Source organism: Solanum dulcamara, chromosome 1 (genome assembly GCF_947179165.1).
Source record: "Solanum dulcamara chromosome 1, daSolDulc1.2, whole genome shotgun sequence".
Taxonomy (NCBI): domain Eukaryota; kingdom Viridiplantae; phylum Streptophyta; class Magnoliopsida; order Solanales; family Solanaceae; genus Solanum; species Solanum dulcamara.
In genome coordinates, this window is record NC_077237.1 from 79583157 (window position 1) to 79598473 (window position 15317).

The following is a 15317-nucleotide window of genomic DNA, read 5'->3' on the forward strand; positions in this document are numbered from 1 at the left end:
TCCGCTTTTGACATTTAAATTGCTTATTTTTAAACTATTTCCGCTTTTATTTTTCGCATTTAGTGAATTAGGTTGACTTGTCCGATGAAAAAAAATAAGTGCCATCACATTCGAATTTCGGGTGATGACATGAAAACATTATAAAAATGTGAATGACAACTATTTATTGAGTTCTTCTTTCATCCTATGTTAAAGCCTTTTCAAATGCTAAATAATGTGTTCTTTAATTTCATCATCATTAAGCCTCTTAGATAACGTACTTACAGTATAACATAAGAAATAAATAATCAATGTGCCCACATCTTTTTTATATTGTCCACCTGACATTTCATAAATAAAAATAAAAATAAAGTACAAAATAAATATATCTGCATTTTTTATCATTCTTTTGTTCTTCACTTTATTTTTAGTTTTGTTATTTATTTCTGCAGTCAATAAATTAATTATTAATGGCAACAATCTTGATTAGCATTAAGTTTTTCAACCTTTGATATTTACCAATTTATTCGTTATGAAACTGAATCATAAAAAGTAAATTACTTCTTAGCCAAAAAATAAAACTTAATGAGTAAAGAGTAATTTGTTCGAACCTCAACACATGATAGTGCTTCTGTTTTTGGTGCTTCAATAACATACAAACAATTGCTAAAGTATAAAATTATGAAATTATGATGTAACAAAAAGATGACTAAATAATGTGTCCAAATATTAATTGGATCTCTTGTAACAAATAAAATTAAACTTATTCAAAAAATAATTTAAAAAATTATAAAATAACTATTAGCTTGAACGTCTTCAATGAAATGAAAATGTTTCTTATTAATGTACCCTTCTCGAAAGATCTTATTGCATCACCTACATTATAACCATTATAAATAATAATAGGTTTGAAGCCATTCAACGTATTAATTCATCAAACCTATCACTAAAATGAATCAACAATTTTAAAAAATTCAAAAGATGCTATAACACAACCTTAGTTAACCAATAAAATTAATAATCTAAAAGAGCAAGTGAATATGAATGGTACACATGAAAAAAAAAATGTTGAACCAAGAATAATATATAGTCAAGAAATATGTAAAAATAAAAATAAATTGAGCACTGAAAATCATATTAATTTACGATACATGAATAACAAAAAGACACAAATCACAGTTGAGGCTGAAATCAAAGTTCATGATGAATCAACTCCAACAATTTGCGCATTTTTTTTAAATATTATTTCTCCTCCTTAACTTTACTCGTAAAACCTATCAACAACTTCTCACGTTATTTTTACTCCATTTAGTTATTTATTAGCTTTCAGCTATAGCTGCTAATAGCCAGAAGCCCAGAAGTAACTATACAGTAACACAAAAGACTGAAGGCTTTGTAATTTTCAATTCATAAAACTCACTTGTGCAATAGGAAAATACAGCTTCAAGCAATACTTTTCACTAAGCAAATATATATAAAGGCAAAAAAAGAAGTAAAATGAATTGAAAATTTATAATCCACAAACAAAACTTACCTCAAAAAGATAAATAAGCCATCAGAATAAGAAGAAGAATGATCCCTCCCATATTGATCTCTCAATAGGATGAAAACACATCACCTTTGGTCTTTGGACATAACCACATTACCATCTAAAGACCATTTTTGTTTTCCCTAAGTATTTTCTCTCCTTTGCTTAAAGTTAAAGAACTAAAACTTCCAAAAGTTAAAGAACTAAAACTTCCAACTCGAAATGGAGGAAAGTTGATGAAAGAACAGTTACATGTTTAAAAAGATATTTATTTTTAAAAATAATATAACATATAGGGGAAGATAAAACATTATAAGAATAGGGAAAGATCTGTAGTTGAAAGGTGAAAGGTTATAGTATTAAAAAATATTAATGAGGTATACTAGAAATTAGATCTATAGCAACAATCTAAATGGCAACGGTTCTAACTTGTTGCAATAACATTTTCCGTGCTGGTAGAACAATTTGCAACTAAACTGTTACACAAGTAAAACAACCGTTTCATTAGATAGAGTCTATTGCAACGGTTTGTAAAATAGTCGCACAGACCCATCTATGGCAACGGTTCCAGGGTGAAATATCTCTCTATTATGGCAGGCCTTCTTCTAATATCTTTAAAAAAAAAACTAAAAAAAAATACTTCTTTAAAATCTCCTTCAGCTGGTATGTATGAAATTTGCACCTATATTTTTGTTCATGGTTCCTAAATTGTGTGTATGAGTCTAACGTTGTATGTGTCATTAACATATTTTCCTCACTTAACCTTAAAAGTTCAAACTAGATGAAAATGAGAATTCATGTTCTAATCCATTAAGGAGACATGGAGAAGTAAATGAAGTTCATTACAAGGAAACTACTATGTACGGACTTGATATAAATAGGTCTAGGTTCTTTGTGTTGTAATCATGAGTACATATTTGAAGGGTCGTATGAATTTAATATCAGCTTATCCAGATCTGTTTGAAGTTCCTTACATATAGTCTTGCTTATGTGTGGTAATCCATTATTTTCCCTAAACTGTGGAACTATATCATCATATTTGGTGATTTATAATAAAATCTCTTACTTTAATGGTGTACATTATGGCTGAGGTAGTTAAATACACATTGTAAAAGATGAAGAACTAGAGATGGAATGGTAAAATCTTCCCCACTTGTAAATGATAGTTTCAGGTTCATGTTAAGTTGATATAGTGTTTAAATTTTTTATATCATGTATGTAAATGCATTTCATATTAAATCTCATATGCTACCTCCTACAGTTGCACAACCTTAACAAATCAATGTTTCTTCCACTTTGCTTAGGAAACGCCATATTTCTCCTTCCAGGTGTTTTCTTATTTTTATTTAGCAGCTTTTTAATAGACACCTTCAAAGTTTCCCATAAAATGACTACTACCTCAATTGATATGCCGTATCATCTTTTATTTATACTGTTCTTGATCATGATCTTGATCAATAGATAAACTTATAGTATGCAACTTGATTCATTATTAAACAACTACTTTATGGATTGATACAGAGAAGCAAAAGTATCTCATATTAGTTCAGACCAAGAACTTGTAATTATAATTTGACCACTTAATGTTCCTTTTTTTTGTTTTTTTGTTTATTAGTTAGAGTGCTTATGGATCTATGAAAAGATAATTCTTTTGATGTTTTGAAAGAAGTAAAAGTATTTTTTTAGCCTAAATACTGTTTGTGAATATATTTGTTTGTGAAACTTTTACTAAATTATTTATTTATCATTTTTTGTAGGTGGTGAAAATGAATAAAAATTAGAGGAGAGCATGGGAGATCATCCTTGGAAGTGTGTGTTGAGTGACTTACAAATGTTATAAGAATGTTTCAATTTTTGACCATTTGAAAACTTGTGTATGTTTATACTTGAATTGTCAAACACTACTGTTTATTTTGCTTTTATATATGGATAACACTTGTTAAAATTTTGGATTATGATTTTGTTGTTGAATAGTTTTTTGTGATTTATATTGATTTCTTCATTATATTTTATTATATAGGTAAAATTTAAAATTCAAATCATTGCAATAGGTTCCAAAAGGTGTTGCAATAGACTCAACAAACTGTTGCAATATGCTAGAAAACCATTGCAAATAGATCCTAGTCACTGTTACAATATGTTACTGCAACAGATTTTTAACTGCCCCAATAAACAAAACAACCGTTGCCATAGATAGACATCTTGCGACGGTTATGGGACCATTGCATTAAGATGTCCTATAGTAACGATTTCACACCCGTTACAGAAAACCGTTGTAATAGGTCTATTGCAACGCGATCAGATGAGACGGTCGTAAAATCGTTGCAATAGGTCTATAGCAACGGTTTTTCCATCTATGGCAACGGTTTTGAAACCTTTGCAATATCCCTTTTTTCTAGTAGTGATATAATATATATTATGCAGATTTTTTAGACCAAAAACAAAAGAAAAAAATTCAAAAAATTGAGAAAAAAGATAAATGCAATCCTTGGCCAAAGAGAGGTGCCACGCCACTTCTCTATCATCTAGCTTTATATTATATATAGATATAGATTATTATATATTAAAGCATTTAAAATGTTATTTTTTCTTTGAATAATATACTCTTTATTTATGTGTATTATCCATCAATAACACATTTATGAATAAATTCATTTTGACAAGAGAAGTCGGTATGCAAATGAAGGGTATATAAACAGTCACGTATTGTTAAAAAAATGAACAAACTGTATATTGACTATATTTACTAAAGTATTATTATCTACTTGTATTATGTTTATTAACACTTTAACTTCAGAAAATAAATTTAAATTATCAATATTAGTGTGATTATTAAGTATGTTTTAAAGAACGTTCAAGGTTAAGAATTTTTTATTTTTTTTCAAATTCTCAACATCTAATGATCTGTCATCGATGACCCCTTAAAGTTGTCCGCATATTTCACTTAGACACTTCAATTAACACTAATATCTATTGAGCACTTAAATCATTCAAAATGTATACCTATTAAACACAAAATGCTGATTTGATAAAAAATGTGTTTTGCACTCTCGTTGAGTGAGTGGAAGGATCTTAAAACTTGCCTTTTTATTTCTTTTATTGACACTTGGTGGCACTAAGAAAATAATTAAAAATAGTTTTTATTTATTTTTTTAATAATAATAATAATTTAATTAAAAAAGAAAAAGCAAACCCCTACGCCCCTCCAGTCTGTCATCTTCCTTCCCCCCCGCTCTTAATTTTTTCACCTATACTCCTTTTTTGTTTTTTTGTTCTTTGATAAAAAAATTTAATTATTTACTGAAGAAAAAGATTCATGAATCAACTCTCGTTTTCTCTGGCTACCATCGGAGCACCTTATCACTGCCATCTCCGTTTATATGATTTGGTACAAGAAATAATATTTTTCATTTACAATTTCTATTTTTGACATTTGAATCTAAAAATTTCTTTTTTATTTTTAATGATTTATTATTATAAGAAGGAAAAAAAAATTGAGCCCCTTAGAGGAATATGGGGAGACTATAATGAGGGGAAGAAGACAATAGGGAAAAAGAGGAGGGTGGTTTGGCTGGGAGGGTGGCGCGGGTGCGGGGGGTGGAGGGTTTAGTCATCAACAAATAGAGTATTTTAAAAACAGTAATCCAATTGCCATCATTTCATTGGTCCATTTGTTGTGTATAGTCACATGCATATTTGTCATTTTATGGATTGTGTCAAATAAATATTAATTTTTTAAGATTAAAGTGTTCAATAGCTACAAGACTAAGTTGAGATCTCTAAGTAAAATATGCTAATAACTTTAAAAGGCCACATATGACTTAAGCTTAGAAAATATTTTCATAAGTTTCGAATTGTTCAAATTTATTTTAAAGTGAAAATATAATTTGGTCTACTCTATATTTCTTCAAAATACTTTGTAATTTTATTGTAAAGTCAATTGTTTATTTCTATATATTATAGGTTTACAATAAAATTTAAATTCTGTATTTATCACATATGCAATTATTGTTTTGCAAAAATCATAGCATTTACAAAACCTTCTTCCCTATATTTTTTTAAAAAAGAAGATGAAATCACCTCTTAGTTGAGTGATGTGCGTATCTTTTGATGAACTAAACAATTAGCTTTAATACTTTTATGTTTTGAATCTTACTAATTTCTACTCCCTCTTTCCTGGCACTCCCTATAAATATTTATTGCAATATACTATTAAGATTGTACATCATGATCATAAACTATATCAAACTAATCTATTATTAATATTAGGATTCTACATCCTAATTTTACACTCTGTTGCTCTCAATCATTAACCATATCATAAAGTACTAAATTTGAATTATGACAACCACAATGGAGCATAAAAGACTTCAGAATTTAGACCAAGAAGTCTTCTTTGCACTCTTTATTGTTTTTAATTATATTGAATCAATTATCTTATTCTTATCCTCTTAAATTATTAATCTCAAATCCAATATTTTGTTTATCTCATCCACGATAATTTGAAAAAGGTCTTTTTCCATTTATATCTTACTTTTAAAAATTCTAAAAATATTCAGTAACTTCGAAAAGACCTTTTCCTTCTAGTTAATTTATTACTCCGTTCCATTTTAGTTGTCTGGATAAAGTCTTGCACAATCCTTAAGAAAAATTAATAAGAATGCAATTTGACTAATATAACCTTACTATGAATATTCTTCAATCATTATGAGAACTAATCTCTATTAATGGATTATTAAATTTACATATTAAATATCATAGATTGATGTGTTATGTTTTGAATAATAGGCAAGGAATACCAAAAGTTTAACAAAAAGTAATCTTGTAACTTTAAAACGGCCTTTTTGAAAACTGTAGTAATAGAGTAGAGTTGTAGTAATAAATTTTTTCAAATTTCAAAATAACTTAATTACTAAAGATAGAGTTGGAAAAAAAGTGACTGATTATTTAAATTGACAACTATTTTTTATATACCTGACAACTAAAATAAGACAGGGAGAGTACATAATTAGCTACTAGAAATAGGACAAGTTTATAAGTAGAAAGATTCCATTATTCTTTATTGGTGTGTATATACTTGTACAAATCATTGAATATAAATCAACAAAAATTTCATCAGCTCCTTTCGTCTATCAATTCTATTAAAAGGATAGAAAAAAATAAATTAAATATAATACTTAATTGAGTCTCAAGTTATGAACATGTAAGAAATGATTAGTAAATTCTGACTGAAGTAAGATACATGTGATTAACTCAAGTAAACAAAACCAACATAAATATGAGACTTCTTGTGCACTAAGCTCTCGCTATACACGATATTCGAAGAAGAATTCGGATCTGTTGTACACAATCTTATATATAACCTTGCATTGTAAGAGATTGTTTCCACACCTTAAACCCGCGACTTCCTGAATTACATGACAACAACTTTATCTGCTACAATCTATTCAACCTTTCAAATAGATTATTCATTGTTATAGAAAATGCATCTTGGAATTTCTCCAGCTTAGATTTTGGATCTCCATACACCAATCCAGGCAATAATTCATAAATTATATATCTTCTCATGTTCTCTGTTTCCCCTGCAGGAATATTCATTAGCCTTTCCACAACATTAACTTTCATGTTCCGCACATCTTCTTGATCAATGAAAACAGAATATTTTTTGTAATCTTCTGGTAAATGCCATGGATATTGATAGTATGCTGTAAATGGATCAAAAATTACAGGAATACAACCTGATATAAGAGAATCAAATACTGATTTTCTTGTTGGGCTATCGCCCGGAGGCTGTAAACAGAATTCGGATTCAATGAACAACTCGATGATGGACTCGGGTTGATCACATGAACCCGAACTACAATTCATGAATTTGCATTTACTAGTTGAAGTGCATTGGTTGATTAAGATTGACCTAATGCTTTCTGGTGCATCAGGCCTTGCTGCACCAGCAAAGCTTATGAGGCTTTTTCGATTTTCGTTGAGGATTTTTAGTTGCCATGTTGTTATGTCTTCGTCTGATTGAGGATGGAAAAAAGTTGGATGAGGTATTCCTATGTCGTTGAGGTGCCATGGTTGTCGTTCTATCAATAGTTTCACCGGATTCTGCATTTCGTCTAGCTCCAAGAACCTACTTCCCCAATTCGAGTTGCTATATCTTCTGAAATCCCAAGAAATTTTCCCAAGAACAAAGATATGCTCTTTACCTGCATGTACCTTGCACGTTATAACTTCAATTGAATACGCAAAAGAGTTAATGATCAAAAACATATATAACTATCAGTTATTCCCTTTGCTATTGAACTATCACTACTATTTACGTATTGAAAACACACGACGAAGTTGACTAAGCCAACTATCTATTGTTCCTTTTTCCTAAGTAAACAATCACCATCTATTCAACTAGGTGTGTCTGTTTTTGAGATGTGAAAAGTGAAAAACTGATAGTTGAGATATGAAACTCACAAAAAAGTGATAGTTTAGATTTGAAAAATGAACAACTGATAATAGAAATGTGAAACTCATGAAAAATGATATCTCTATGTAAAAATACACTAAATTGTTCAATGCTATTATAAAGGTTGAACCAAGTCAAGTTTCTGTTTTACCTGATCGTTTAAACCAAGTTGGTTGCGACTCGAGCCATTTCACAAGTTCTAGTCCCAAAGAATCCTTGACATCATTTGTTACATTCTTGAAATGCCATCTCAAGACATCAAGTCCAGCATAGAAAGGCACATAAAAAAGCTCTGCTTCACTTCTGTTCTGTACTCTACAAGGATGACTCATAACTCTTGAGTGAAATATCAACTCCAATGAATATTGATGAGTTTGGTACCATCCTTTTCCTAGCTTTTCTACTGGTTCACCCATTGCATCATTGCTGAAATACTTACATAAATCGACCCACGGAATCATATCAGCACACTGAGACACCAAATCCTTGTTAAACTTCGTTGGCAATTCGTACACATAAATTCCCCTGCCATCACATAATGTTGCATTATGGTTTTGGCTCGTTGATGTCCACGATCGATGCACAACTAATTGATCCTCCACGTCGTTATAAGCCACAAGCAATTCCTCGTCACTCTTAACCATGCCATTTCTAAAGGCATGATATCCTGGAGGGATCGGTATGCCAAGACGTGTTGATTTTTGTTGCAAGTCATCAACATATTTCGTTGAACTAACGTTTGGTGAAAGGGCACTAGAGACATCAAGATTTGGTTGTGTGCCTGCAGAAATGCAATAAAGATCATTGAGTTTACGCGATTGGAAGCATAAATGGATGATTTTACCAGAAATAATGGTGGACGACGATGACCACAAGAAGATTAGAAGCAAGAAGAGGATTGTAATAGGTATGAGAAATATAAGTTTAGCTAAGCTGCAAAGTTCATTTTTGGAAAGCTTAGTTTTTTTCTTGGAAAAAGTAGTAGTCATCTTTGGTGACTAACAAAATTTTTTTTTGATCCTTTTAAAATTTCTCTTCTACAATGCTTTATTTGTTTTAATTTTTGTGTCACCAAGAGGATTAATTAAGTTGACTGAACATGGAAGCACGTAGCAGCATGTCAAATATGAAATACCAATATTAATTGAGGGCACGTTTAATAGGATCCATCAACTTATATAATTCCTGCATTTCAATTTATTTGTTTTTTTTTAATTTTACATTGTTTAAAAAAATAAAGAAGATTTTTGATTAATCTTATGGTCATAAACTAAAGATATGTCAAATGTATCAAAACGTTCTTTAATCTTGTAGTCTTAAAAATGTCGTGAAAAGTTAAAATTAATGAGTTGCCAAAAAAAAAATTAAAAAAAATTAAATGGAAAATGGTCGTATTTGCCCTTGTACTCTGAAAAAAATGTTATATTTATCCTTGGTCATACTTTTTTGATATATTTGCCCTTACTTTCCAACTTTAAACATATATTTGCCCTTAAAATGTTAATTCTCACGTCCTCAATCTTATTATCCTAAGTAACGCTTACCTAAATATATTTTTATCCCAAATAAAATTTGCTTTCAATTTAATTAGTCTACTCACCCAATATTACATCCAACTCATCTAGCCCATTAAACTCAATTCCTAACACATTTTTAAAAGTTTAGTAAAATGTATCTCTACTTTTTTCAAACCCTATTGAACACATCCTAATTGTACTTAAAACCAAACTAATTAGCCGTCGTCACATGGTCCCACATGCACACTTGTCTGCTAATCTATGTTGCTTTAATGCAGGCCTCTATCCATAATTGCCTTTTTTTAAAAAAAAAAAAAAAAGTTTCCTTAGTTGACTTTCTCTAAAATATACTATATTTAAAAGATAGTACTATAGGATATAAAGTTGTACCACGAAAATTAAAAAAATATTACTCCATCCGTTCCGGAGTCCTTACTATAAATAATTTTTTTTTTAATATTTATCATTTCATAAAATCAATACATAAATAACATTATTCTTTCTATTTTATCCTTGAAAGTTATTAGCTTTAAAAGTATGAATTTGACCAACATAGAAAAACTAAATGATTAATTCATGTTCATTGGTCAATATTATTAATTAAAATAAACTAATTTATGTTCATTTATTGAAAACCAACTTCAAGAGAACACTAAATAAAGGTACAATGACAAACTTAACTAGTTTCTTAAGGGACTTGAAATTTAAAATGGTGAAATATAAATAGGAACGGATGGAATATTAACATTAACTGTGCAATTAGGAGTACGAATTAAGTATGTTTATCCTAGTACAGATGTAAGCACTCCAATAATATGTGATATTGTCAAATCCCAAGTTGATTAATCATTAGAGATGTTATTATTTTGACCTCTTGAAAGTCCAACAAAACTAATTCTATAGAAAAGTAATTGAGTTAAAAAATAAATAGATAGAGGATAATTACCAGAGCAGAGTCAAAACTGAGAAAAATTATGGGTTAATATAAGATATAGTACCATTTTTATCTCAGTGCTATAATAGAGATATCCAATGAAATTTTAGAAACTTTAAAAAGTGAGTGAAAAATATATTTTGTGATCCAAATTTTAAAAATAAATCTAATTTTAGGCAATTTAAGAATCATATACAACATTTTTGAAAAAATAAAAATAAAAATAAAATAGAACACTTTACCACGTATGCAAATGATCTATTATGACATATCTACAAATTAAATAGAAGAAAAGGCATATAATGGATTATACACAAAAAGGGTATGCACGTCGTGTGCTTCAACTAATCCATAAATTATATGCAGATATTACATTATTTGCATGCATTTGCACACCGATGCACCAGTGGTCTAGTGGTAGAATAGTACCCTGCCACGGTACAGACCCGGGTTCGATTCCCGGCTGGTGCATTTTTATTTCATTTATTTTGCTGCAAGCCCAGATAGTAAGGTGAAAGCTTTTAAAATCACTCAATTATTCCCAATTAATCTTCAGTAACATGGTAGAGGATGCAGTAAAGTTCAATATAGCACAATAAGCCTGAGATCAACCAATTTGTACAAGTAAACCTAGTCTCAAATAGATTGAGTTTCAATCATCATTCGCTACGCTAATCAAGAAGCTGTGTCTATTTTGCACACGTTGTTCCATGATTACGTCCACTTTTAGCAGCTAATACTACTTGGAGTTGCATGGTATCTGCACACAAAAATGAAAGTGAACCCAAAAGGCAAGTAGCTCTAACGAGTACACAAACAAGACAGCAGGGGAGAAGAACAATATGCCAAGCCTTTTGGCGAATTTCAACAGCAATTTCTATGCCTTGGATGAAATGGTGAAAGAATTTTCATGATCCATATATATATATATCATGACATGGTTCTACTCCCCCCCGGTTGTGATCGGGACTCTACAAAGAGTCTTACAGTTGAGAAGATGTGAGAAGGCTCTGCCATCGCTCCATTTGCATAATCTCCAGAGGCAAGCCTCGTTGATACTGGTGGTATAAGAGAGATACCAAGCTCGTCAATTGTCATAAGGTGACGTTCTGTGAATGAGTTATACCACATAAATGTATTCATGGCTGGTGCCACAAAAAAGGGTTTCTTATAGTCCCACGCTCGCACAATGCAGGTCAGCAAGTTATCACACAATCCACCAGCAATCTACATCACAAAAATACATGTCAATTTATAACCATGAGATGCAAATCCTTCAAATATTTTATGTTTAATATATCAATATTCTGGATGACTGTTTTACCGAATTCCACACTTGCTCATGGGTACACGAGAATTCTGGGGACCAAATTCCATGATAATTTCAATAAGTCTAGGTCCTCGGTCAAATTAGTCATTTTTGAACATTTATCTGAACTTTGGTAATACCACTATGGTTTAGCGTGGCTCACTTTTTCTAAGTAATGGGGAAGGGACCGAAACGTGCCACTGAAAGACGTGTAAGGAAATGAATTTGTTTCTTGCAGTGGAATGTATATCCAATATGATGGAATGATGAGTAAAAAGATACAAAGAGATATCACCTTTCCAAGCGTATTTGCTGATAAAGGGGCAATAACCATGATATCAGCCCACCTACGGAGCTCAATGTGTAGCACACCATCACCTACCTTCTTCCAAACGGCCCATTCATGATCATCTGTATAAAGGTCGACGTCTTTTGGAAATGACACTTTGTCTATGAATTGAAGAGAAGCTTTTGTTGCAACTGCTTTGACATCTGCCCATTCAGAAAAGCAATGACATAGATTTGCAAATTTGATAGCTGCCACACTTCCACTTGCAGCTAGCAGAATCCGAGGTTTACGTGAAGCATAGTTAACTTGAACTGGAGTTGTAGGCTCCATGTTTCCTATAACCTGCAAAAGTCAGAACGGATTTTCTAACTAAATCAAGAGAAAAAAACAATAATTAAATGAGCATGCACCTATGAGAGAGAGCAGCAAGCAGATACAACATAGATCACTTGCAAAATTTGACAACCTTATAAATCTATATTTCCATTCAGTCGAGATAGAACTTCCATTTTCAATGGCGTTGATTGTGATGCCGTGACTCCATATCACTAAGATTTGCAAACAAAGGCTTCATGCCTTCATCCACAACAATAAAAACAACAGCTCTCCCTTTGCAGAGTACCAAAACAAGTAGTTATTAAGGAGATAAATATTATGTCAAAGAACCAACTTTGTATAGTAAAGCACCATTCGTTATAAGAATTAGGAAAGATTAATGTGGCAAATAGTCACTCTCCTTCCTATCACCACAGAATCTTCAAGTCTTCGGCAATATCGCTATTCACTTCAACATGGTTTAGTACAAAGGAAATCCCATCTATGGTTTAGTAACACATAATTAGAGCATATCGCAAAATCCCAAAATAAGGCAAAGTAGAGCGTATAAAAAAGATACAAATAGATATTTGTACTGCTGTCCGAATATATATGTATACTGTGCTAAATATTGGAATCTAATCGACAAAAACGGCAATCTTTTTGTGTCAAATTCCTTATTTAGATCACACCACAAATTTTATAATCCTACTTATATGTACTCAAAGCTGATATTGCTGACTCTGCTTTGCTGTAGTATTTTTCTTTTCTTGACACCGTCCATTTTGTTCTATGTTTTCAAAAATGACAATTCATTTTGAGATATTGGTTTACAATTGTTAATCCTAAATTGCGAAAAAAGATCAAATTGGAATCATCTGTTCATCTTAAAAGCGGACTTCACATTACAACTCTCAAAACCAATTATTTATAAGACCTTTCCCCAGAACAAAGAAGAAAAAAAAACATAACAGTGTCTCTTAAGTCTTAGCACAAAGCTATAGCCCAATCTCAAAATGAAAAAACTCAAACCAAGTGTACGGACCAAACCAGGGGCTACCTTCGGTGAAGGGGCTTCAATTGAATCCCCTTCGCCAAAAAATTACACTGTGCACAAAGGATAAGTAATTTTTTAATATATTCATAAGCTATTGAATCCCCTATTCCCCTTGACTTAGTTTCTTTTTTTTATAGAGTAATAAATTTCATTAGAAAAGGGCAAAAGCTTGCCCGTATACAAGAAGTATACCAAAAGTAGAAAACCTTACAAGAGGACATGGTTTTCTACAAATAACACCCACTCATCTATACATGTAGGAATCCTATGGGTGCATCAAAAAGAAATAAGGGAAAATAGGTCATTCCTCAAGTGTAAAAAGTCTTTCTCTACTTCCTCAAAAGTTCTTTTATTCCTCACTCACCATATGATCCACATAAGTGCTAGAGGAGCAACATCCCATTCCCCTTGACTTAGTTTCATATCTCAGGCATGACACTTTTACATTTCTTCTAGTCCCCATAACAAAATTTCAAGCTCCACCACTGGACCAAACTATGTTAATTTACCATGGTATGATCAATTGAGGCAAAATTATAGTACTCCCTCCATTTTAATTTGTTTATCTTACTTTCATTTTTAGTCCATTTCGAAAGGATTTATCTCTTCCTATTTAGGCAACTCTTTAGTTTCAACTTTTCACATGACATGTTCAAGATCACAAGATTAAAGGACATTTTGATGCATTATACATATCTTTAGTAGATACAAGATTCATAAGCATTCTTTAATTTCTTAAACTCACATACACCAATACTTCATGTTTACCATCCATCTAGTCCGTTCCAAATACAAAATTACAGTTCTCCCTCTCTTTCAATTTGTTCATCTTACTTTACTTTTCAGTCCATTTCAGAAAAAAAATGTTTCTCACCTGACATATTCAACACCACAAAATTAAAGGACATTTTGATACATTCAACATATCTTTATTTAAGACAACAAGATCCAAAAGCATTCTTTAATTTCTAGAACTCACATACACCATTACTTTATGTTTACGATCAATCCATCTAATCAATTCCAAATACAAAATTATAACTATACATACATTCCACAAAGGAAAAATTGAAGCACCACTCATTCCTTAAAACTGAAAAAAAGATCGACTGCAAACAAACGGAAAATGAACATTCTGGAAAAAACGCATAAACAGAGTAAGATGAAGAGTAGTAAACTTACGAAAAGCTTGAGTGGACGTGGAAACAAAAAATTGAAGTGCAAAACTTGTGAACAACAACTCTAGCAACTCTATGAATGTATGTATTTGCAAAAGAAAATCCAACAAGTCAGCTCCCCGTTTACGTCGGCGGCGTTGACAAAACCCTAACCGGAAGTCGGACGCCGATCAATTTTGTAAATGGAAAAAGGGCGGGATAAGCGCAATTTGTGCTTTATAACTTTTTCCACGGAGAATTGGGAATTGGGACTCGGAGGATTTTGAAAACAAAAGTCTATATAGTTTACTTGGGTAGCGAAACCCAATTTTGGGCCTCCATTTTCTTGCCCCGTGTCCATTATAACAACATAAATTTTACTAGTTTAGAGCCTAATTATGTGCTTTTTCGTGAGATTTTGAAATTATCATTCGTGCTAGTTTTTGGTTCCAGATACATGTATCTCGGATAAGTATGATCATAATTTTGTGTAATTTATTTCAGATACATTATATTCAAACGAATTTGCATGTATCTGGATACAATGACTCTCTCACTAGTCTTTTTTCTTCTCGCTCGCCTTTTAGAATGTATTTGTATCTCAAATACATGTATCTAGTTTAATTCATATGTATCTGTGATACACCGACTCTCTTGCTCGCTTCTCTCTCTCGACATATCTGCAAAAATACATATACTATGTGTATTTGACTTGAAATATGATATAAAATTATTAATAGTGTAGTTTAAGATATATACAATAAAGTAATTAGCT

The 15317-nt window shown here is 31.2% G+C and overlaps 2 protein-coding genes and 1 non-coding gene across 4 annotated transcripts; 1 reads left to right on the forward strand and 2 right to left on the reverse strand.

Annotated features, from left to right (window-relative positions):
* Positions 1-6943: 6943 nt before the first annotated feature.
* On the reverse strand, positions 6944-8953 carry LOC129889233 (xyloglucan-specific galacturonosyltransferase 1-like). The gene is made up of 2 exons (XM_055964452.1): positions 8116-8953; positions 6944-7713 (listed from the first exon to the last, which is right to left on the reverse strand). The coding sequence occupies exons 1-2, from the start codon at positions 8951-8953 to the stop codon at positions 6944-6946; spliced, it is 1608 nt and encodes a 535-aa protein (XP_055820427.1).
* A 1862-nt stretch (positions 8954-10815) lies between these two features.
* TRNAG-GCC (transfer RNA glycine (anticodon GCC)) lies at positions 10816-10886 on the forward strand. The gene has a single exon. It is a non-coding gene; the product is annotated as a tRNA-Gly (tRNA).
* Positions 10887-10922: 36 nt separating this feature from the next.
* LOC129889238 (probable phosphopantothenoylcysteine decarboxylase) lies at positions 10923-14871 on the reverse strand. 2 transcript variants are annotated; one of them, XM_055964471.1, is made up of 3 exons: positions 14568-14871; positions 12107-12355; positions 10923-11642 (listed from the first exon to the last, which is right to left on the reverse strand). In XM_055964471.1, exons 2-3 carry the CDS (start codon positions 12341-12343, stop codon positions 11346-11348), a joined length of 534 nt encoding a protein of 177 aa, XP_055820446.1. In that variant the 5' UTR covers positions 12344-12355; positions 14568-14871; the 3' UTR covers positions 10923-11345. The 2 variants fall into 2 exon arrangements, with proteins under 2 accessions (XP_055820446.1, XP_055820438.1); XM_055964463.1 differs by having other exon boundaries at positions 12020-12355.
* Positions 14872-15317: the final 446 nt, after the last annotated feature.